This window comes from Chelonia mydas, chromosome 20 (genome assembly GCF_015237465.2).
Source record: "Chelonia mydas isolate rCheMyd1 chromosome 20, rCheMyd1.pri.v2, whole genome shotgun sequence".
Taxonomy (NCBI): Eukaryota; Metazoa; Chordata; order Testudines; family Cheloniidae; genus Chelonia; species Chelonia mydas.
The window spans coordinates 15,035,300-15,058,783 of NC_051260.2; the positions used below are offsets into that span (position 1 = coordinate 15,035,300).

The 23,484-nt window shown below is 59.6% G+C and overlaps 2 protein-coding genes and 1 long non-coding RNA gene across 11 annotated transcripts; 1 reads left to right on the top strand and 2 right to left on the bottom strand.

Annotated features, from left to right (window-relative positions):
- Nucleotides 1-4,696: 4,696 nt before the first annotated feature.
- On the bottom strand, nucleotides 4,697-10,289 carry TMEM205 (transmembrane protein 205). 9 transcript variants are annotated; one of them, XM_037887873.2, is made up of 4 exons: nucleotides 10,162-10,289; nucleotides 8,682-8,800; nucleotides 8,249-8,412; nucleotides 4,697-6,271 (listed from the first exon to the last, which is right to left on the bottom strand). In XM_037887873.2, exons 2-4 carry the CDS (start codon nucleotides 8,779-8,781, stop codon nucleotides 5,969-5,971), a joined length of 567 nt encoding a protein of 188 aa, XP_037743801.1. In that variant the 5' UTR covers nucleotides 8,782-8,800; nucleotides 10,162-10,289; the 3' UTR covers nucleotides 4,697-5,968. The 9 variants fall into 9 exon arrangements, with proteins under 9 accessions (XP_037743801.1, XP_037743799.1, XP_043388892.1 ...); XM_037887871.2 differs by having other exon boundaries at nucleotides 8,682-8,879; nucleotides 10,162-10,215; XM_043532957.1 differs by having other exon boundaries at nucleotides 10,114-10,171.
- Nucleotides 4,697-23,100, bottom strand: LOC122463398. The gene is made up of 3 exons (XR_006286736.1): nucleotides 23,090-23,100; nucleotides 10,087-10,105; nucleotides 4,697-5,669 (listed from the first exon to the last, which is right to left on the bottom strand). It is a non-coding gene; the product is annotated as an uncharacterized LOC122463398 (long non-coding RNA).
- CCDC159 (coiled-coil domain containing 159) lies at nucleotides 10,379-21,420 on the top strand. Its single transcript, XM_043532956.1, is given in 13 exon segments — nucleotides 10,379-10,426; nucleotides 10,429-10,527; nucleotides 11,203-11,295; nucleotides 11,883-11,916; nucleotides 12,483-12,571; nucleotides 12,990-13,071; nucleotides 13,848-14,043; nucleotides 15,005-15,042; nucleotides 15,714-15,790; nucleotides 16,260-16,366; nucleotides 17,066-17,145; nucleotides 17,496-17,639; nucleotides 17,992-21,420. Coding segments are annotated over 12 exon segments (1,074 nt in total). The 3' UTR covers nucleotides 17,627-17,639; nucleotides 17,992-21,420.
- Nucleotides 23,101-23,484: the final 384 nt, after the last annotated feature.

Here is a 23,484-nt window from a genome sequence, read left to right on the forward strand (position 1 = left end):
AAAGATCAATGTGAAACTGGTGGATGGGCCCGAAGCAATTTTCCTTTCCAACTTCCATGAAACTTTTGGAGATTTAAACTTTTTGTCCTGATTTGGGACGGGGAAATTATCCGCTATCGTGAAAGTGTTTCCAAGACAGGAAATCTCTTTCCAGCCCAGGTCCTCTGCTCCGACTGACTGCTAGGGACGTCTCTGGGACCAACACCAAATGATGTTGGCCCCTTTCTCACCCCCCGCCCCTTCTGCAGCCTGTGCAGGGGCCCTCCCCAGTTAGTGTGGAACCGGCTCCTGGTGTGACCAAAGCACACTGAGCAACAGCTGTTGTCAGCTCCTGGCGGTTATGGGAGTGGAGAGCATGAGTTAGAGCAGCCCCAAGGCTGCTCTTGCTGAGAATGGGGATCAGACAGGACCCAGCATTCAGAGAACAGAAAGGTGGCTCAAAGCTACAGCTGCCTCCAACCACTTCTGGGCATGTCCCAAACATGGGGAGGGGTTAGGGGAGAATTAGGACTCCCAGCCCAACCCCCCTTCTATAGCCGCTGGCTTCCACTTCCCTCCCAGAGCTGGGGTGAGAACCCAGGAGTCCAGGCACCCACGAGCCCTGCGCTAACCACCAGACCTCCCCCGCCTCCTCCCAGGTAGAACCCAGGAGATCTGACTGATGTGTCACTGCTCCACGCCGCCTGTCGGCAGTACTGCTGTCTCTAGGACTATTTGCCTGGCACGTTTCACCAACACAAGGCTCACACGCTTGTGTACATGTGCCAGCTGATGGGCCCCCCCCATCACCATGGCAGGGAAGGAGGGGAAGAGGCTATGAACGAGTGAGTTCCTCCTTTGTAACTGCCTTCCCCAGGGTCAGCTGCAGCATCCTGTTTCTGCAGAGGTTCCCAGTGAATTGGAAAGGAGCCACAGGTTCATGCCCCTGATGGCTTGGGTGAGTCACGTTATTGGGCTGGGCCTCAGTTTCCCCATTTGTGAAACAGGGATGATACCTGCTTTGTCTATTTGTCCCCTTGGGCCAGGACTGTCCCTCATTCTGTGTGTTGCAGTGGGGGCCCTGATCTCAGTTGGGGTCTGTGCAGCACCCTGTTCTCCATTGGTAAGTAGTAAGCGACTTGCCAAGGCGACTCAGAGAGGCTGCTTCAGAAAGGAAGGATTGTCCAGTGGTGAGAGCACTCACTTAGGACTTGGGAGAACTGGGTCCAAGTCTCTGCTCCTCCCCTCACCACTTGCGTGACCTTGGGCAAGTCACTTCGCCGCTCCGTGCCTCAGTTTCCCCATTTGTACAATGGGGATAATCACCCTCAGCAACACTGAGTTACACCAGCTGGGGATCCAGCCCAGTGACCCCTAAGGGAGCAGTGCCCATTTACACCAGGATCTGACCCCAGTGACCCCCTCAGCGCAACCCCCTTTGCAACCCTGGGGATCGGGCCCCCGCTTTCCGAGCACGCAGCCCCTCCGCCGAGGCTGCCAGCGCTGCTTACGGCAGGTTCAGTTTCTCTTCTCCGGTGCGAGCAGCCAGCCTGCCGGCAGCTCTGCCAGGGAGGAGGAGCGATTGCTGAGCCGTCTCTCTGCGCCAGCCCTGCAGTGCAGCCACTCCTGCAGCCTTGCCAACCCGGGCACGGCTCTCCTCATGCTGCCTCTGGGTGGGGTGCTGGAGAAATCAAGGCCGCAGAGGCAGGATGAAATCCCTATCCTAAGAGCCAGGCCCCCGGGCTGGTGGAAACGGGCGTCGCTCCATTGGAACGCAAGCAGCTTGGCCCCACTGGGCGCAGAGTTGCCAGGTGTCCAGTTTTCAACCAAACACCCAGTCGAAAAGGGACCCTCCCCGGCCCAGTGAACATGGGGGGTGGGGGGGGGAGGGGGAGGATGGAGTGACCAGGGAGGGGCCTCAGAGAAGGGGCGGGGCAAGGGTGTTCGGTTTTGTTAGGTCAGAAAGTTGGCAACCCTGGGCGACCAGCCACCCCACCCCACCCCTCCACCCCCCCACTGGGGGGGGGGTGTCTGATGCTGAGCTGGGCTGGAGAATTTGCCTCCTTCAGCTACGCCCCCCTATGCTCAGCTACCACTGGGGCGGGGCCGCATGACGCGCGTCAGCCCCAGTGCTTCTGGGAAACCCACAGCCCTGCTCCCCGGGCAAAGCACCGCCCAGGGCGTCTCCGCTCTTGCTGGGCTCTTCGACGCCTCCGTCCCTGGTGGCAGTAACCCAGGCTCCCGCGGGTAGGTCCTGCTTAGTGCCTCACGAAGAAATCCTCCAGCAGGGGGCAGTGCAGGAAGGCAGCGGCCTGGGCAGCAGAGGGTTACTGCCAGGGGCAAGCCAGCTACAGGGTGTTTAAACGCAGCTCTTTGCCTTCCCTATGGGTCCTGGGGGGCAGGGCATAGCCACAGCGCCAACCATGCCCCTGATCTGCCCCCAGACAGAGGCTGGGACCAAGGGGAGTGCAGGCCTTTAGGCCAGCCACACCAACTGGCTAAGCCCCCCGTGCATGAGAGGGAGGGTCTAGGGGCCCAGTCCCATCCAGGTTAAGACTCCTTTGGGTAGCGCAAAGGGGCCCGAGCGTAGCCAAGACCCAGGCTGGATTCTCCAGCAATAGCGAGGGTCCTGCAGCGATCAGGGCAGGTGTCTCGCTGCAAACCCAGGGTGCACCCCAGAACGCTCCCCCCTTCACATGAGTCCTGTCGGCGATCTCCTGGGCTCCAGCAAGGAAACCCCACAGGTCCATCAGCCCTAGCCGGCTCCAACCACCTGCAACGCCCCAGCAGACAGCCTGCTGAAAGTCCAGCCGTGCAGCAGGATCCCGCCAGGGATCCGAGGGAACGCTGCATCCAGATGGGTTTGGCGGCCTTGGGAATCGAACCAGGGAACGCCACATCTTAAAAGGGCCTGAGCGAAAACAGCCTGCTGCTAGCCACTCAAGCCCCAGCCCCCACTAGAGGGGGACAGAGCACCACAACGTGGGCGTGGCACACACCGAATGGGCGTGGCTCACCCTGAACCAATTGCAGGATTGGCACCCCGGCAAACCGATGGGCTAGCACCACTCCCTTCCACAATGGAGATCAAAGGGGGGGAATTTTCTCCCCCGCTGCAAATTCTTTCTCACCATTGAAATTTTCCCATTCCCCCCCCTTCACAAAACTGGATGATAAAAAAAAACAAAACCAAGTCTCTCCCCCATTATCAGACCCACCCGTGTTTTTAAACAACAAAAGGGAAGAAACCAAACCCTACGAAAAACACCTTCATGAAAAATCCTTCCTTTGGGGAACCGGCCGGGAGAATACAACTTCCCACCTTTCCCACTCAGCGATTTCTCTCGCGCCCCTTTTCCAAGCATCTCTAGGGACTGCGGATTAATATTAAATACCATCATTTATATTTCAGGGACTGGATGCTTCTTTGTAAATGACATGCCTGAACTCAGCCAGAAATTATGGTGGATTTTCCGCCCCCACACCCGTGACCTGTATAAACTTTTAAGCATCGACCAACCCTAGATGATCACATATAAGGCCGGAAGGAACCACGGTGATCAGCCAGGCCTCGCTTTTGCCCCAGCAAGCGATCGAATCGGAGCCCACGTTTCTCCAAGCTGCCGCAACCAAAACCATTCTCAGAGGCACCAGGGGGCGCTGCACGTTGAGGTGTCGGGGCAGGGGAGAACAAGCCGTGGGACCCTGCTCTTAACGCAGCGTGGAATGCAAGTGCCCCATGCCTTCAGATGCTCAATTCTTGAAGATCCCCAGCAGGCTGGGTAATGCTCAGACAACCCTCGCCACCTTGTGGCCAAATGAGCACAGCCCTTGCCCTTAGCAGGTGCCAAGGTGGCCCATTGTCTGGCCTGCAGAAGTGGTGGGGAATAGGAGACATTCTTCCCACCAGAACGTTTGCCACACCAGTTGGGGGCGGGGGGGTATCATTAAAGACCCCAGAACATTTTAACTATGACGTCCACCCCAAATTCTAGTTCAAGTTCCACCTTACCTCCCTCAATCCTACCCACCAAGGCTCTGTCGCGTTGCCGTGTGCTGCCGTGACAGGCTGCCCCCCAGAGGCAGCTGCAGTTCAGGGAAGGCACATTGACAGCTTGCAAGGCTGCTCTCAGGAAGCTGGGAGGTTCAAAGAACTCTGGTTCGAAGGGTTCAGGATCCACCGTCCAGGCCTGGATTTTTAACATTTGTATTACGGCACTGCACTCTTGGCCCAGGGCCCCCACTGTGCCGGGCAGCGCGCAGACCCCCTAAAAAGAGATGGTCCCTCCCCCACAGAGCTCGTAATCTAAGTGGACTTGGACAGAGTGCAACGTAGGACTGGCTGAGGATTTTGTTCATAGCTTTCTTCCCCCATTCCCCGGACAAAAAATGGCTAGTTTTGTCAACACACAAATGTTCATTCTCAGCAAAATTTTGCAGGCAGTTTGTTGAAACCAACTCCACCAATTGCCAGTGCTTTGTAGGGCGGGTGGGGGGGGGAAGACTTTTGGTAAAAAAAAACCCCAACCTTTTAAAAAACAATTAGTTTTCCACCAATGGAAAAAAATTGTAGAAAAATCCAATGACAAATAAATTATTTTCTCCGGTTTAATTCCTCCCCCTCCTCTGAAAGGGGGAAAAGCCAAATTCCCAGAGCAGCAGTGGAAAAGTTCTAGCCCAGCTCACAAAACAGAAATCTTGATGCTATGTCTTTCTGTGAGTTTGTAAATACGCCCTTTATTAACGGAAAACTTTAGAACAGAAAAGCAGCTCAGAGAATAGGATTCTTTATTTCTGTTGCACGAGCATCTGGGAGCTGCAGTCAGACGATAACCTGTTTGCCGCTGTGCAGACACAAAAGAGCAATTTATTTCCCCGCGAAGAACCCCACTGGAAGATGACTTTCATTTGGAGTTTTTCCCCTTTGATCAGTACAAACTGGAATAAAAAGCAGGGCAAAGAGCCTGTGGAACGTGCTTCTCGCTCTCTGCCAGCCGAGGCTCAGCAAGGACACGGAGGGCAGCGCAAAATGGACAAGACCACCCCAGAGTTGAGCACTCCACAGAGCCAGCCTAAGCATTGCCAGTAAATCCCACAGAGGTTCTGGTAAGGGGCAGTGTTGCCTAGTCGACCGTGACTCAGGAAACCTGGGTTCTATTCCCGGCTCTGCCACTGCCAGCTGGGTGACCTTGGGCATGTCACACGCCCTCTCTGTGCCTCAGTTTCCCCTCCCATATTTTGCCTGTTTCAGCTAAGCTCTTGCCTAGGTGCACTGCCACAGGGCCCCAACTCAGCTGCTGCTGTCGCCACCATAGAGCTAATAACGATGATCTCTAAGAGGCAGCGGGGCCGTTTCCAAAGGGAAATGGGCATCCGTCTCCCACAGGGCCCTTTGAAAGGGCCCTCTGTGAATGAGGCCTGGGGATCGCATTGCACAGGGCAAATTTCAGCCCCAGCTAGTTCGATATCACATGTTAGCCGAGGCAGCTTGTTAGCTGGCTCTGAGATTTTGATTTTAATTTACAAAAAATAAAGAGATCTAGTTTATCCCCCTGCTCTGGGGTACTAGGCCCCACCCCACTTCCACAGCTGGGGAGAAAACACAAGCAGTCCTGACTTTCTGCCCCCCTGCTTTAACCCAGTAGACCCCACTCCCATCCCACAGCTGGGGAGAAAGCCCAGGAGTCCTGCTCCCTAGCACCCCCTCCCCCCACTCTAACCACTAGACCCCGCTCCCCTCCCAGAGCAGGGGATAAAACCCAGGGAGAAACACTGCTGAGTCACCAAGTCGGTTGCGTTCCCTGCCCCCCGCCCAACACATGAACTTCCAGCTGGTGCCAGCCGTGGGATACAGACTTAGAAAGAGACACCAATCAGACCCTAGTAGGGGCATGGACTTCCAAGCCCCTCGCTCAATCAAGCCCCACCCAGTGGATTGGACCCCCCAAGGACAATGCTGCCGCCCCCTCCCCGCGCACGGGGCCCCCGCCTACAAGCTGCTGAGGTGCAGCGCCATGCACAGCAGGTTGACTCCGTTGCAGGCAAGGCAGGCGAGGTTGCAGAGGGACGACAGCCCGTGGCGCTTGAAGAACGTCTGCCGCGCGGCCTGGTACTTGGGGTCCCTCTCCCGCAGCTGCTGGTACGTCTCGCGCCGGGACACCAGCCCCACCTCCCCGCCCAGGCCGTGTTCCCGCTCGATGGCCTGCAACCGGAACATGGCCGCCGTGGTGGCCGGGGACAAGCCCAGGGCGTTAACGCTGGCCAGGAGGAGGCAGACGAAGTAGAGAGAGCCCTGGGGGAGGGAAAGAGGGAGATGGTTGGGATAGTGGCATGGGACACTGGGTGGTGTCAGGACGCCTGGGTCCTATCCCCAGCTTTGGGAGGAGAAGAGGCTCCGGTGGACTGAACGGATGAAGCTGGAGATAGAACCCAGGCGTCCTGACACTCAGCCCCCACTGCTCTAACCACTAGACCCCACTCCTCTCCCAGAGCCAGTGTTACCTAGCAGCTCTGTGTTCTTGGGGAACTAGGGTGCAGGACCTAGCCTGTCTGACTCATGAAAGACCTCCCCCCCCCCCGAGCCTCTGCTTGAGCCAAAACCAATCAGAAGAAAGACTTACAAAAAGCAATGACAAGGCCATGGGAGACACCCCTAAATCCCTGGGATAAGGGGTCGGGATTAAGGAAACTCCCCTGGCCTCACTTGCATCGAGGATGGGACAAGGAGGCATCTCCATGAGCATCCAGAATGGAGAACGGAGCTTCCAAGGCAAGAACCGCAGGGAACTCTGGGACCAGAAAAGCAGGGAAGCACGGCATGATGGGGGATCTCTGCTCCAGATATTAATGAACCCACGCCTGCACACCCCCAGCTCAGTAGTGATCAGACCAATTCTAGTGATAAATCCTTGATTGGTATCCAAAATAGTGAAGCTCCCTAATTGCATTGTGAGCTCCCTCCAAGGTACACGGCCCAAAGCCAGGCATGATCAGCTCCCATGGTCTAGCCTGAAGAAAACTACTTTAGATTTATTCATGCGTAAATAAGGGGGAATACCAGCGTTCTCCCGTGGACCAATGCTGTTTCTCTACAAAAACCCCGACCCATGCTCTGGATGCCTCGGTGTTCTGATGCCTGGATCCAAAATCTGCATCAGTTCCACTGGGACTTCATCTTCTCCTGACTGATCGTGCTGGGGGCTCTGCCTGTCTCCAGCACTCCGGACCCTCAGCTACCACCACCACCTGGGACCCCCAATCAATTCAAGCTTCATGGAGTGGTGAGAATCCAGCTCTCTCTCTGGCTCTAGGTGTAGCCTTCTGACCCTGGCTTGTGTGATCAGTTCTAGTTTGTGACTTTTACAGTCACATTTAAGTTAGACTTAATATTATCATTGCTTTGTCCGTTTGGCTTCCCTGTGGTTATCGGGCAATAACCAACTTTCATGATTAAGCTGGTTGCTTCTCTCTCTCTCTCCCCCTCATGGGTGTTTTTGGGTTTCCTCATTCTCTCTGCAGCAACGCTCCTCGTACCAAAGCTAGAGATCCCTGCAGCGCCCAACAATCCTGTGGGGTTTGCTCATCAAGTGGGTTACGACCAGAACAATTATAACGGGAACGTGGGGATAGGGACGTGCTGAACCCGGGGCATATGAGGGTGGCAGCTTGGGAGTGCTGATTAACTGTGTGTGTGTGTGAGAGAGTGAGAGAGAGATTCTGGGGCTGGAGGAACCCAGCCCAGGGTAACCGAGGTCCTGCAGGATAGCTCCACTGGGAGGGGACTTGCAGCAGGGAGAAGCAGTGCTCCGTATGAGAACACAAGTCACACAAGCAGTCAGAAGTACAGCACCCCCCCCCCCCGCGAAGAGTAACCCTAATAAATGAGCATACCCCAAAGTAACGGGCAAAGCTGGTTACACCTGGTTAGAACCCAGGCATCCTGACACCAAGCCCCTGTTGCTCTAGCCACTAGACCCCACTCCCCTCCAAATGGGGACAGATGCAAAGAGTCCTGGCTCCCAACACCCTCCCACACCAACCCACTAGACCCCACTCCCCTCCCAGAGAGGGGAACGGAATCCAGACATTCTACTGTATCCTACTAGACCCCAGTCCCCTCCCAGAACCCAGGCATCCTGCACTTTAACCGCTTTCCCCATTCTCAGGAAGTCACCGATGGCAGAGAGTTGGCATGAAGGGGCGTGACCCACCCACCCCGGGGTGGCCGGCTCGCAAGGGGCCGAGGCTGTGCCTGGCCCCTCGATGGTACCTGCAGGGTCTCCACAGTGCTCAGCAGCTCTCGGGGGTGGTAGTAGGCAAAGATGGAGAGGTTGAGGAAGGCGCAGGCCACCAGGGCATAGAAGTAGAAGGGGAAGAGCTTGCTCTGGACCAGGCCGAAGGTGTGTCGGCTCACGCTCCGGATAAGCACAAACCCTGAGCCAAGGAGAGAGGAGGAAATCAAGGCACACAGACAGCATTAGGGCCATGGGGCTGGGAGCCAGGACTCCTGGGTTCTACCCCGGCTCTGGGAGGGGAGTGGGGTCTTGCGGTTAGAGCGGGGAGCCAGAACTCCTGGTTCTAAGAAGGGAATATGGTCTAATGGTTACGGGAGGGGAGGGGCTGGGTGTTGGACTCCTGGGTTCTATTCCCAGCTCTGAGAGCCGGGGGGGTCCCTTCCCAGAGACCCAGGCAGCACGCCCCACCTGAGATGAAGGTGACCCATATCTGCATCCCCCAGGCCAGAGACAGAATGAAGAGCTGGGCGACTTTGGCCAGGCTGCTGGGCTCCCCTTCCATCGGCATCTCGGCTGCGTTTACAGACCTGGAGGCAGAGAGGTGGGAGAGAACCCACGGTGAGTTCTGGGGAGCAGGGACGTCCGCTCCCAGTGCTCGCTGGGTCACTGCGGAGTAACGAGACCATGTATCGGTGAGGTACCCTGGGCAGGCCCCAGGCCGAGATCAAGGCCCCAGGGGCTGATCCTGGCTGAGATCAGGGCCCCGTTGTGCCAGACGCTGCACAGACACAGCGAGAGATGGTCCCTGCCCCTGAGAGCTCAGTCTAAATAGACAAATAATAAAACAATCCTGAGTTCTTCCCAGTCAGAGATCTCAAAGCACTTTATGAAGGAGGTCATTATTATCCCCATATCCCACATGGAGAAACCGAGGCACAGAGCAGGGAAGCGACTCACCAAGTTCCCAGCTCTGCCACTGGTCTGCTGGGAGAACAGAACCCAGGTCCTCTGAGTCCCAGTGACAGGCACTCGCTGCTAGACCACACTCCCCTCCCAGCAAGGTCATCACACCCAATTTAAAGGTGGGGAAACTGAGGCACAGAGCAACTAAGCAACTTACAAAACCAACCCGAGACGTGGTGAAGATGGCCGAGCAGCCGGGGGCTAGAACAGCAGGGAGGCTGGGCTCAGTCAGCACTGGTACAGGAGAGCACCGGGGCTGGCAAGTGGCAAGAGGAGATAAGGGGGGCGGGGAGGGCTGTAGGGGGATGGGCAGAAGCATGGGGTAGGATCAGGGCTCCCACAGCCAACGGCCCAGACAGAGAAACGCTGCCCCGCCCTGCCTCTGAGAATCGTCGGGGGGTGGGTGGGGGAAGCAGGACAGACAAATCTAGGGAGACCTGTCGGGGGGTGGGGGGGGCGCTCAGGACGCCTGGGTTCTTTTCCTGCCTCTGCACTGACTCCAGGGCGAAGGTCACACAGCTGGGCGGGGAACCCAGGAGTCCTGGCCCCCGCCCAGGGCTGGGAGCAGCGCCCGGGAGCGTGGGGTCGAGCACCGGGAGGTCCCCAGCCTTGCCCATGATCGCCGGGGAGGGGGGCCCAAAGTCCCTGCCCAGCCTCAGGGCCCCACAAAACACAAGAACCAACCCGGGGACCTACGGGAGCCGCCCCCTGCGTGGCTGCTCCCCCGGCCCCACACGTGCTCCTGGCCCCGCTCCTGCCCCACACGTGCTCCTTGCCCCACTCCTGCCCCCACGCTCCCGGCCCCACACTTGCTCCTGGCCCCGCTCCTGCCCCCACGCTCCCGGCCCCACACGTGCTCCTGGCCCCGCTCCTGCCCCACACGTGCTCCTTGCCCCACTCCTGCCCCCACGCTCCCGGCCCCACACGTGCTCCTGGCCCCACCGCGGCCCGTGCACAGATCGGGGCGGGGGAGTCGGGTCCCTACCTGCCCCTCCCGCAGGCTGCTCCGGCCCGGGCTCAGCTGGAGGGTCGCTCTGGTCACGCCCCCTGGCCCTCAAGGCTCCACCCCCCCTTCCTGGGTCCTGCCCAATCAGCTCGCAAGGGGAGCTCCGGGCCAATAGGGACTGAGGGGCACCATGAGATCATGCAGGGGGTGGGGCTAGAAAGCCACGCCCCTCCGCCTTTGTGATTCTTTTTGTTACATGGGGGGTGTGGCGGCCTGGATGGGTCAAACCCCGTCCCCCCTTGTTCTCCTCCCCCCCCGCGTTTTGGGGTCCACGTGGGCCCCTGGCAGCGGGGCAGAGACCCGGGGGCGATGGATGCGCTCAAGGGGCAGGTCCTGACCACCAAGGTACCAGGGCAGCCGGGCTGAGCCCTGGCCCAGCTCATCACCCCGGCCCCAGGCGGGCACCGCCTGCCCTCGCACAGACCCGGGGTTCGGGCGCCCTGGGTGTCCCACCCCTGCCCAGATCCGGGGGAACAGGGATCACTGCACTGGTGCGGAGCAGGGGCTCATCGACCCTGGTATCCTCCCCACCGGGGGCCCATGGACCCTGGTATCCCACCCCCTGGTGGCCCATTGACCCTGATATCCCACCCCCTGGGGGCCCATCGACCCTGGTATCCCGCCTCCTAATCCCAGGTCAGACCAGGGACCCATTGACGCTGGTATTCCACCTACCGGTGGCCCGTCAACCCTGGTATCCCACCCACCAGGGGCGCATCGACCCTGGTATCCCACCCACTGGTGGCCCATCGACCCTGGTATCCTGCCCACGAGGGGCATATCGACCTTGGTATTCTGCCCACCAGCTCTGCCGGGACCCCTCATTCCTGACCCGCAGCCCCCTGCTATTCCAGTCTAGGACCTTTGCGGGTGAATTGAGCTTCCCTGTATATAATGGTGTGTCGATTTTGCAATGCAGCATCCCCTTTCCACTGCCAAACTGAGCCGATACCCCCCCTTTCCTGGGGGAGGGACAGACGGGGGTATGTGGGTAGCTGAATTCTCCCCCTTTGTTTCCAGGAGACCACTTTGATCACAGTCTCCAAGGAGGACAAGAACAGGGGTAATGCACCCAGCGGCTACTTATCCAGGGCCAGCAGCAATGCAGGGCTGGTAAGCGACTCCGCACTGCTGGGGATGGAAAGAGAATCCTGGTCCTTGCTGCTGGAAAGCCCCCATCGTGCTGGGGCTCTGAGTCTGCCTGGCTCCCCATCACCCCACTCCCTTGTTTGTTGCTCAGACAGGGGGTGATGGCTCTAAACCCTCTTTGCGCTGCTCTTCTTCCTGTCTCCAGTGACATCGAGAGCAGCCTCGAGGCTGCTCTAATTCATGCCCTGCCCAGGAAGCAGGGAAATGGCCAAGCTCTGGGCGTGCCCCCGATCCTGCCCCCCTTATTCTGCTTTCACACCAGCCGGGAGGCCCCTTGCCCAGAGGGATAGTCCGGGGGGGGGGCTCTTCCCACTCCCTTTGTGTTCCCAGAGTCGCTATAAGAGGGCTTGGGCATCAATAACAATGGGGTTCCTGTCCCCCCCCAAAGGGCACAAGATTCATCCTCCCCACTCCCAGCCTCCTCCCCATGGGCTGAGTCCATCACTCAGACCCCTAGACAATCATCCCCGCCCCCAGAGCTTGCAGGGGCTAACAGGGAGAGCGGTGCTGTGGGTACAGGCTGACGGCCCCCTCTGATCCCCTCCCTGCAGACCCAGCTGGAGACGGAGGCCTTCGAGACAAATGGTGAGAGACCATCCCATTTCCATGATGGGGGCGGGGGGGCAGACCTGGCTGATCCTTTGTGGGGACGGGGGTCACTAGACCTGGAGGGTAGCGAGCAGGCGTGGCCAGCCAAGACACACACCCTCCTCAGCAGGCAGTGGGGTGGGATGCCCTCTGGGGAGGGAGCTGGGTGGGAGGAGCCAGGGTGGACCCCATTAGGGGGCAGATGAGCTGGCTTTGGGTTGGTCCCCGCCTGGGGTCAGGCTGAGGGGCAGTGTCCCAAGCCGGGTGGGGAGGAGGGCATGCTGTGGGATTGAGGGGGGACCTTGTCAAGACACTGGTGTTAGGGAGAACAGCCTTGGGGCTGCTCTAACTCGTGCTTGGCCCCATCCATGGGCCCCTGGGGAGCAGAGGACAACTACAGTGCAGTGTACCCCAGCCACGGCCCAATCTGCCCCCTATGCCAGTGCAGAGCCAGGGTGGCACAGAGAAGCAGGCTCAGCATGTTTTTAAGTCCTTCCTCGGGTTCCATCCCCATGCCGGCTCCGGCTCCCCACTCACCCCCAGCCGCCTTTCCTCTGTAGCAGGAATGATCCAGGCGATGCTCCCAGATTCCCAGAAGATCCTGACAAATGAGCTGGAGATCATCAAAAGCCAACTCCATGCCCAGGCAAAGGTAACCACAGCAGGGAGAGGGGATTTGTTATGTACATTACGGTAGTGCCTAGGGTTCCCCATTGGGCTAAGCGCTGCACAGACCCCGACCAGGATCAGGGCCCCATTGGGCCGAGTGCTGCGCAGACCCCTAATGAGAGCCAGTCCCTGATCCAGCTTACAATGTAAACACACAAAAGGTGGGAAGGGAAACTGAGGCACGTAGCAGCAAAGTGATTTGCCCAAGGCCACCCAGAAAGTTCAGTCCAGAGCTGGGACTGGAACCGTGGTGTCCTGTCACCCAGCCTGCTGCCCCATGTGCTAAACCCCACTCTCCTTTTCCCTGTACACTCGGAGGACCTGGGAAATAACCAGAGGCAGCAGGGCTGGGTGTCAGGGCTCGGTCCATGAACCCCCTGTGTTGCGTGTCTCTGTGACAGGCCTTCGAAGCCCTGAGCCACTCGGTCTCCCTGCTGGAGCAGGAGAGCAGCCTGCAGCAGCGAAAGATCCAGCAGCTGGAAGGTGAGACGCCGTTCAGTCCCCGTCGGGGCCGGCTCTCCCAGCAGAGGGCTCTGCAGACCAGGGGATTATCTCCAGTAATTGGATTATGGTGCCCCCATTGTGCTGAGCGCTGCATAGACACCCCCCCCAGACCGAGACTGGGGCCTCCGTTGTGCCTAGCGCTACACAATTCCCTGCCCCCCCATCTCTCCGGCCGAGAACAGAGCCCTGCCCAGTCATAGAGCAAGCGACAGGTCCTGCCCTGAACATTTCACCATCGACAGAGAGAAAGGAAAGATCGTTATCCCCATTGGAGAGATGGGGAAACTGAGGCATGGGGTGGGACAGCGACTCGCCCCAGGTCACACAGGGAGTCAGTGGCAGAGCTGGGAGTTGAATCTGGATCTCCTGAGTCCCAGCCTGGGGCCTGAACCACCAGCCCAGCCTCCATCACTTCCCCCAAAGGGCTGGGATTGTCAAAGGCACCAAGGGCCGCTGGGCTCCTAATTCCCCTTTAAAACTTCCAACTAGAACATTTTCAGTAGCTCCTCCCCAGTAGCCCCCCTAGCTCCTCCCTCCACTCCAGCTCCTCCCCAGTAGCCTCTCCCCCTCTTTAGCGCCTGCTCAAATGGCCCCTCCCTTCTCTGTAGCCCCTCCCCCAAATAGCCCCTCCCCCATGAAGAGCCCTCCTTCCTCAATAGCTCCTCCCCCATCAGTAGGTCCTCCCCTCTAATCTACATGGTAATGTTTGAGTGGGTGTAAAGCGCCCCCCTCTGCCTGCCCCCTGCTCTGCACAGAGGAGTTGAGCCGAGCCTGCGGCCCGGCCCAGGGGGAGATGTTCGAGCGACTGGTGGATGGGAAGATCCTGGAGGTCTGGGCTGCCATGGCCAAGGAGGTGGAAGGGCTGCAGGAGTCTCTGCTGGAGCGCCCCGACCACCGCATGATCCAGAGGGGGGACTCGCTGGAGAACCTGTCCTTGGAGATCCTGGAGAGGTTAGACCGGGCATGGGGGGCTGATTCCACAGCAAGGGGGGCTCCCAGATCTGCTTCCCTCAGGATCCCACTAGCCCCATACCCCTCCCCTGGCTGGATCAGGGCCCTGCACAGTCATAGAGCAAGAGACAGGCCCTGCGCTGAAAATTTTACCCTCTAGACAGACAAAGGAAAGATCGTTATCCCCATTGGAGAGATGGGGAAACTGAGGCATGGGGTGGGACAGCGACTCGCCCCAGGTCACACAGGGAGTCAGTGGCAGAGCTGGGAGTTGAACCTGGATCCCCCGAGTCCTAGTCCAGGGTCTGAACTGCCAGCACCTGCCCCCTCCCCCAGCAGCCCCGTGGACCCATCACCTGTGCATGGGACAGGAGCGCTGCTCGCACGGTAATAGCCACTGTTGGGCCAGGTGTGGCACAGACACCTGGTGAGAGACAGTCATTGCCCCAAAACTAACTAGACAAAAGCTGGGAGGGGAAACTGAGGCACAGAGGGGTTCCCAGCTGCAAGGCTGGGAATAGAACCCAGGTATCCAGAGTCTCAGGCTGGGTCCCAAGTCGCTGGAGCCCACTTGCCCCCTGTGATGTTACCACCTTGAGCGTCACGGAGCTTCCAGCCGCAAACAGTGGTGATGGTTTCAGAGCAGAAAGGGGTGAAATCTGGGCCCCACGAGGCGCCTAATTCCTGTGTGGCCTTTAAAAATCTCCCCCAAGAACATTTTCAACGGTAGCCCCTCCCTCTTCAATAGCTCCTCCCCCAGGTAGCCCCCCCTCCTCAGTAGCTCCTCCCCCGGATTGACTGCCCTGGGCCCAGGATATCACCCAACGAGGTACCCAGACCATGCAGCTTCTCCAAGCCCCCGTGCTGGTGGGAGCCCCCCGCTCTGCAGGTTTCCCCAGCCCGACCTGGGGCAATGGTGCCGGGAGCCTGTGGCTTTCAGTCGACTTTCCTCTTCCTTTAGCAAGAAATTCCTCTGGGAGGAGCTGGAGTCAGTGCAAGGTGAGATGAGGAGGATCCATCAGAAATTGAGTAGGTACCCAGCAGAATATCCCTTTCTTTGCCCCCAGCCCTCAGGTGTCTATGGGTAAAAATCCTCCCGGTGGGTGCATGGCACGATACGCCCTCGAGAGCACCCTCCAGCCCTGGATCTCCCAGCTGGGTCAGTGTTGGCCTGTTTGTCCGGCGGGGAAACTGAGGCACGGAGAGCAGGGACGGGACTGGCACAAAGTTCAGGCCATGAGCCTGTGACAGAGCTGGGGACAGAACCCAGGAGTCCTGGCTTCTTGTCCAACCCCCCACGCCCTTAATCTAACTATTACACCACACTCTCCCAAGGAATCAAAACCCAGACCTCTGCCTCTCAGGCCCAATGCCTCACCCACGGGGTCACCTGTCCTCTCTGCCTTGCAGCCCTGCTGGGAGGCAGGTCTGCATCATCAGCCCCATTTTCCAGGTGGGAAAACTGAGGCCTAGAGGCACCAAGCGCTCTACTGAGGGCTCCACTGCAAGTCGAGGGGCAGGAGCAGCGCTGGGCTCCAGCCAGCGATTCCAGGCGGCAGGGCCAGATATGCCACTAGGGGCATTTGGTTGGCTGTGGAGCCCATTCTGGGAGGGTCTGGGTGGGGTGCGGGGAACCCTGAACTGGGGGCTCTGGTTTTTCTCTTCCGCAGAGGATCAGGAGGATGATATAACCAAGAACCTCGTCAGCATAAAGAAAATGCACGAGAATCAAGTGAAATGCAGGAAGGTGAGATGTGGGGGAGGGGAGGAAGAGGAAAGGGGGTGGGGCTACATGATGCTCCTCCCCCTTTGCAGTCCATTCACAAATCAGGCACTTTGCATCACATCCTTCTCTCCACCCAGGCACACACTGTTGCCAGGGGAGGGCACCCCCTAGTGAGCCCCTGCCGCACTCCCTGCAGGACAGCGCCCTCTAGCGCCGCACTAAGGCTAGCACTGGCTGCCAGGGGACAGCGCCCCCTAGTGAGCCCCTGCCGCACTCCCTGCAGGACAGCGCCCCCTAGCGCCGCACTAAGGCTAGCACGGGCTGCAGGACAGCGCCCCCTAGCGCTGCACTGGGGCATTGGGGTCAACACTAACTGTGAGGGGAGAGCACCTCCTGCTGAGCCCCCCATGCCGAATAGCAGATCTCTGCACCCCAACGGCTCAGTCGGGTGGACCCCCAGTTTGCTAGAACAGCCCCCCTCTCTCCCCAGATCCTGTCGCAGCTGAAGGGCAAAGGGCCGGGCGCAGAGGCGGCCCTGGAGTCTGTGGGCAGAGGCAGAGATAGCAGGCCGGTCAAAGAGGAGCTGAATGATATATGGTAGGATGACCAGGCTGGAGCTTGCTGCTGGGGAAGGGGCCGCCCAGCTCCCGTCCCCCAGCCCCTCTCCATGCTGAGCTGTACTGGAGCCCCCCATCTGTCCTGTGGGTCCCCGACCCCACCTCTCTGGGCTCTCATTGCAGCCACTAGGGGGCAGCACTAATTGCCACGGGAGAGTGCCCCCTACTGAGCTCCTGCCCCGCTTCCTGCAGCACAGCTCCCCCTAGTGCCACGCTGGGGCTCTGCGGTCAGCACTGAGTGCAAGGGGAGAGCGCCCCCTACTGAGCCCCTGCCCCACACCACCCCCTAGTCCTCTCTGCATCACCTCCCTTTGTCCAGTGCTAACCCCCTTCTGCCAGTTCCTTCCGACTCTCCCATTACCGCCTCCCCCCAGTGCAAGGGCTGCAAAACACGCTCCTCAGTGACACGTGCTTGGGAGCGAACGTGCCACCGCCCTGCCTGCGTCCAGATTTGAACCCTGGGCCCTGCGGGGCTATAGGCCAGAGCTAAAGGAGCAACTCTGTGAGCGGGCAGCAGTAGTAGGTTGTTATGTTCTTACACACATCAGTCACAAGAAGGAGCTGAAGAGAAACCCAGGATGGTCTTGGCTCAGGGGTCCCTGCGTAACTGGGGTATCCCCAGCCCTGCAGTCGGTCTGCACCTAGCGGGGGGATCTGTTAATGGGGTCTCTCCATGCAGGTCGGCCGTCAACACCCTGCGGAACTCCATGGCTAGCTGCAGCCTCCGGGGCGACGGCCAGGCAGCGGTGAGGGTCACAGGTAAGCGGGGCGGGAGGGCTGAGAACAGGGCTGGGTGTGAGGTGGGAGCCAGGGGGGCTGGGTGTGGGATCAGGGGCAGGGAGGTGGAAGGGGCTGGGTTTGAGGGCATGGGTGAAATGGGGGAGGGGTGGGGGGCTGGGTGTGAACTGTGGGGGGCTGTGGGTGTCAGTAGGGGGCTTCAGGGGGTGGATGTGGGGGGGGGGCCTGGGGCAAATCCGCATGGCTCCACTGGAGTCGAGTGGGGTCAGTTCTCAGCAGCTGGGGATCTGGCCCCTCTGTGTTGAAGCTCCCTTGGGCAGAGTGCCCCCCCCCCCCCGACTGAGCAGCCCTTGCCCCTCTTGCCCTGCCAGGCCGTCGGAGCCGTCGGCACCGCATGGCCATCTCGGCCAGCCCGCCAGCCCCTGCCGCAGAGCCAGCCCTGTGCCTCTGCCAGGAGGAAAGCAGCTCAGACCACAGCTCCTGCGAGGGCCCCTGCCCCTAGGGGGGCCGTGCCGGTAAGACCTCTCCCCCCCACCCTCCCTGGCCCTGCTGCAGGTCCTGGGCTCTGCTGGGCCAGCCGGGGCAAACCCCTCCCGGAAACGCGCCTACTTGGGGACTTGTGCCTGAAACCCCCCGTGGGATGAGGCCCTGGGCAGCATACCATGGCTGAGAACCCAGGCGTCCGGCCACCCAATCCCAATCTCTGCAGACCCTCCCCCGCTGTGGGGGAAGGCTGAGAACCCAGGCGTCCGGCCAGCCCCTTCCAAGGCTGATGCCCCCTCCCCTGGGTCTCTGCAGCTGAGGGACAGTTGTGCCCCGACAGTTAAAGGGCCAGCGTGCTAATTTGCCCTCCTCTCTGTCCCCCAGGCTGAAAGCAGAGAGTGCCAGGGACCTGCCAGGGGCCTGGCCTGTGGATGAGACCGAATTAAACAGCTGCTTAGGAGTGACTGGGCCTGGGGGCCTTCCGTGGGGCCAGGCTCCTTAAGGCCAGATCGGAGGAACTCGGGGGCCCAACCCAGCGGGGAGGGTTGCCTGGCCAGAAAATGGATCCCCTGTCCCTAGCGTGGACCATTCATGACCTCCCTGTGTGATGCCCTGTGGAGGTGGAATGCCCTCCTCTTCTCTAGCAGCCCTGGGGGCAGAACCCAGGGTCCTGGCTCCCAGCCACGCCTGCTCTAACCACTAGACCCCACTCCTCTCAGGGAGCTGGCAACACAGGAGTCCTCGTTCCCAGGCCTTCCTGCTCTAATCACCAGACCCCACTTCCCTGCTGGAGCCAGGGAGAGAACCCAGGCGTCCTGGCTCTCAGGGCCCTGCTCTAACTACTAGACCCCTGCCAGAGCCAGGGAGAGAACCCAGGCATCCTGGCCAAGCAGTTTGCTCTGTGTGAAGAAACCCCTCCCCCCACGCCACCCCCGTCCGGAAGGAGCATCCAGCGCCATGAACTGGGTGTGGAGAGTTTGTGGCTCTCGGCAGCTGCCGTTTCCTGACCAAAGGATTCAGATGTGAGGGTTGCAGCCGCGCTGGGAGAAAGGAGGGTGTGAAAGCCACTGCATCCGATGCCTCTCCCAGCCCTGCGGGGTCTCCTGGTAGCCACTAGGGGCCAGCACTGACTGTGAGGGGACAGCGCCCCCTACTGGGCCTCCACCCCACTCCCTGCAGCACAGCGCCCCCTAGTGCCACCCTGGGGCAATGGGACCAGCACTGACAGCGAGGTTTCTTGCACCTTCTCCTACAGCAGCTGGTACTGGGCACCTTCGCAGACGGGGATGCCCTTCTGCAGTGAATTAACAGAGCTGAAGGCGAGACGGGTCCATCAGATCTTGTCTGACCTCCTGGGTGGGGGAACGGACACCCTGCAAATACAGGGCTGGGAGGATAGGAGGGGGAGTGAGGGGAGGCGGTGAGACGTGGGGGTGGGGGTCAAGCCAGCTCCAGGCTGGGAAGGAGGGTCCTGGAGGTTCCTACCATGCCCATTCCAGCTCCTCTCACCTGCACCCCTGCCCTGCCCTGTGGATCCCAGGCCGGAGAATTGTGCCCACCGGTTCCTGGAGCCAGCTCCGAGTTGAAGTGTCTTTTAGAAAGTTCAGCTGATCTAGAGGTAAAGACTCCGAGTTGTGAGAATCCACCACCACCCTGGGTCAGTTGCTCCGATGGTTCCTTCCCCACCCTCTCTAAAACCGGGCGTCTTATTTGTAGTCTGAATGTGTCTCGCTCTGGCTCCCAGCCGCTGGATCTCGCTGGACCCTTTTCTTCTGGATCCCAAGGCCCCTAAGGCTCAGAAATCTCCCCATGCAGCTCCCTGGAGCCGGGATTGAGTCACCAATTAATCTTCTCTTAGGTCCGTTTCTTGAGTCTCTCTAAGGGGGCGACTCGTTCTCGTAGCTCCTGTCTGGAGCCAGCTCAGTGGCCTTTTTGGAAGCCCGCACCCCAGAACCGGGCGCAGCTTCCCAGGAACTGGCTCGCCTGAGGGCCCAATTGCTTCCAAGTGCAACGACTCCATCCGTGTTCAAAACCTGCCCGGCTCCCGGAACGAGAGGTCTCTGTATTTCCCAGTGGTGTTGGACGGCTTCCACCCCAGTGTGTGACCCATTCCCAGCCCCAGCTGTGGACAGATTTCGCCATGCTGCCTTGCAATCCTCTTGGCTAGTCCCTGGTTATTTGATAGCCATCGCTCATCTCCCCAGTCCTCCATTTCCGACCTGTGTCCTGCGATAACTCTCCTCCCATCACCCCCCAGGAGTTATTGACCGGAATCTGCCTCCCGAAACGATCCTGGGTATATTTTTGACATTTGAGATGTTACAGCTGCTTCACTGGGGCATTTTCTGCTCTACTGACTCCTGGCTGGGGCTTTACGCTCTCGGGGGGGGGGGGGGGTTATTGCTTCTCACGCTTCCCTTTTGTGATGCGTTCCGAGATCCAAACTAGCGTCTTGCTAATTCGTATTTTTATATTAGAGGCCCCAGCTGAGATCAAGGCCCCGTTGTGCCAGTTCCTGCCCCTGCTGAGATCAGGGCCCCGTTTCGCCGAGCGTTGCACAGACACACAATGAGAGACAGTCCCTGCCCCCAGGCTGAGATCAGGGCCCCCCTAAGCCAGGTGCTGCTCACAGCTCCAAGGAGGTCACACTCAAAGGAGACACAGCAGGGATCATGAGCCTCATTGTACAGATGGGGAAACGGAGACCCAGAGAGAGGAAGTGACTTGCCCACGGTCACCTAGGCAGTCTGTGGCAAAGTTGGGAATGGGACCCAGGCATCCTGGCCCAGTGCCTTAGGCCCAAGGCCACTCTGCTGCACTTGCAAGCATGCTCAGGCCAAGAATCCATGGACAAGGAGCTTCCATTTCCCTCCGAGTTGGGGGTCCCGCTAGGGCCAGTCCAGTCTGTGGCTAGGAGCTTCCCCTGCCAGCCTGGACCTGCTGTAGGGAGAGAGAGGGGAGTTGCTTAGCCTCTGTAGGGCTGTAGATCCCTCTGAGCAGTGCTGGGGGTCAGGGAATTTCCCAGGTATTCGCTCCTCCATGGGGCAGCTGTCAGCGGCGTGGGGGTGGGTTAGCCTCTGCATTCCCTTCATGCAATGGAGGATTTAGCGCTGAACTGGGGGGCCCGGGATCCACAGAGCACAGAGCTGGGCCTTCCAGCTTCTTGGATGCCTCCAAGAAGCAGCAGGTGTTCCACCGGAAGCTGTGCTGGACTGTGCTGCGTTTCGCACGAGCACTTGTGAACGGAAAGTGCCCTGTTTCTCACCAGCGAGCGGAAGTGGAACCTGCCGCATCTTGCACAGGTGCATGGGAATGGTCGCCCCTGTGTTTTACACTTGGGAATGGAGCAGACTGTTTTGCACAAGCACTTGGGACTGGTATCTGTTGTGATTTGCACAAGCACGTGTGAAGGGAGTGGACTGTTTCCCATGAGCGTTCACGTTGTCCTTTTCTGTTCTCCTTTGCTTTTCCCAACCAGTTCTCCCCCCCCACCCCCAGATCCCCGTTAGCTTGCACCTGCCTGAGAGAAAGCTACCCTGACCCACATGCTTCATGCACTCCCTGGGACTCTTTTGGGGCTACCCCAGGGGTGCAGGGTGAGTCACAGCTTGCCTTGCCTGTACCCCAAACTATGAGCTGCTGGCACTGCAAACCCGGCATTTCCCCTCTGCCAGCTGGCCATTTGTACACCCCAGATGCCCTCGGTGAGTGCTTGGATCAGAGCAGAGAGAATCTGTGGCCAGCTCCATGGAGCTACTTTGCCCCCCGGGTTCACTCTGGCCCAGGGCACGGGTCCCTCCAGCCTGTCCGTGCACCCTGCTGCATTACGCTCCCGCGCCCAGTCCCTCAACATCGGGACACCCGAAATGCAGGCGGATGCGCTGCCCCTGTGGAAGCAGCCCCCCGCCCCCATTCAGTACGCATGTAGCCATGTGTATAGTTGTTACATCATGACGTGGGCAAACTTTTTGGCCTGAGGGCCATGTATGGATATGGAAATTGTAGGGCAGGCCATGAATGCTCACGAAATTGGGGGTAGATGTGTGGGAGGGGGTGAGGGCTCCGGCTGGGGGTGCAGGCTCTGGAGTGGGGCCAGAAATGAGGAGTTCAGGGTGCAGGGCGGACTCGGGGAGGGGCCTGGGGATGAGAGGTTTGGGGTTCAGAGGGCGGGAGGGGGATCAGGACTGTGGCAGGGGATTGGGGCACAGAGTGGGCTCAGGGGTGCAGGGTCTGGGCTGCATTTACCACAAGCAGCTCCTGGAAGCATGTCCCCACTGTGACTCCAAGGCATGGCCAGGCAGCTCTGTGAGCTGTCCTGTCCACAGGCACCACCCCTGCAACTCCCAGGCATAGCCAGGCAGCTCTGTGAGCTGTCCTGTCCACAGGCACCACCCCTGCAGCTCCCATTGGCCAGGCCAATGGGAGCTGCAGGGGCGGCACCTGCGGACAGGGCATCGCGGAGAGCCGTCTGGCCACGCCTCCGCATACTACATAGGAGCCGGAGGGGGGTCATGCCGGCTACCTCCTGGGAGCCGTGCAGCATGGGGCAAATCCCCGACCCCAATCCCCAGCGGGAGCAGAGGGATGGATTAAATGGTCTGATGGGCCGGATGTGGCCCGTGGGCCATAGTTTGCCCAACCCTGGTCTAAACCCACCAGACGGTTATTTGACCCAGCTTAAGGAAAGGATTCAGACAGAAGCCATGTCATGGACTCACAGGCCCCGTGCTCACTGGGCTCCCTACAGCCCCTGGGAGGGACCTTCCATGTGACAGGCCCCCGTGAGGGTTGCACTCTCTCCCTAGGGTTCAGTCCTCTGGCCCCGCCACCCCCTGGGACCTTTCCTCTGACCTTTCTGCATGCCTTTCTCTCCCACTCAGGAAGTCCACTTGCTCTGGACCCCTGGGGCCCCCACCCCCAGAGGGACCAAGGCCACCCTGATCTCGAGCCTGCAGTGACCCTCAGCCAGAGTAACAGACGGTTTATTGAACATCTGGACCCAGCAAAGGGATTCTCAGGGCCCTGGACCTAGCAACCTTCAGCCCAGTTCATTTAGGTCGATCCCACATCCAGGTGGACTCAGGCTGCCCTCTGCTCCCAGTCCCGACACCCCCTCCTTCCAGCCGATCATCCTACAGCCTCTCCTCCCTCCTTTGTCCTCGGTCCCAAGCAGACAGGTCACCTGGGCCCTCTCTCTTCTGTCCTTTGTTCCCACACTGGCTGGAACTGGCTGGTCAGGTCACCTGGGTCCTCTCTCTTCAGCCCTTTGTCCTCCCACTGGCCAGAACCGACTGGCTCCCGAGATGGGGTGGGCCTCCCAGTCGCCCATTTTGAAGCTGTTGCCGCAGCCTCGAGGGTTAGAAACTTCCTTTTTCTTCAAGACGGAAGGCTGAAATCATCCCATCTCCCCTGACTCCAGGACCTGGGGCTTTGAGGAAGCCAACAATGATCGTGAGACTCCTGAGCATTGGCCACACTGGACCTCTCACCCACACACGAGAGCTGGGGTCCCCTTTTCACGAGACCCTCGTCCCGGCTGAGTGTCACCTCCATAATGGACCCCCCCATCTTCTCCCTTTCTCCTGGGACTCCGAGGTTCTAGCCCCGCTCCGACCCTCTCGGTCACCTAGGGCAAAGCCCCCCGGAGGGGGATAAACACCCCTGTGGCGTGTGTGGAGATGGGGGGGGGGGCGTTTTAAGCACAGTCCCACCCAAACTGCTCCTCCCAGATTATGATCGATTCACATACACATTTTCTCAGACCCCTTAAGCGGGGGGGGGGGGGGGGGGGGGGGGGGCACAATACAAACCCCAGCGAGCACCAGGACAATCAACCTGCAAAGGGGGGCGGCATGGGGGGGGCACAGCCCCTTCTCC

What these genes read in the sequence shown, in the direction of transcription:
- TMEM205 (XM_037887867.2), bottom strand. Translation starts at nt 9,279, where the DNA reads ATGACCTTGCTGGGAGGGGAGTGTGGTCTAGCAGCGAGTGCCTGTCAC. An exon ending in GTGGCAGAGCTGGGAACTTG is followed by an intron (nt 8,880 to 9,170) that starts GTGAGTCGCTTC and finishes GTTACTCCGCAG; the next exon opens with TGACCCAGCGAGCACTGGGA. An exon ending in GCACTGTGGAGACCCTGCAG is followed by an intron (nt 6,272 to 8,248) that starts GTACCATCGAGG and finishes TCCCTCCCCCAG; the next exon opens with GGCTCTCTCTACTTCGTCTG.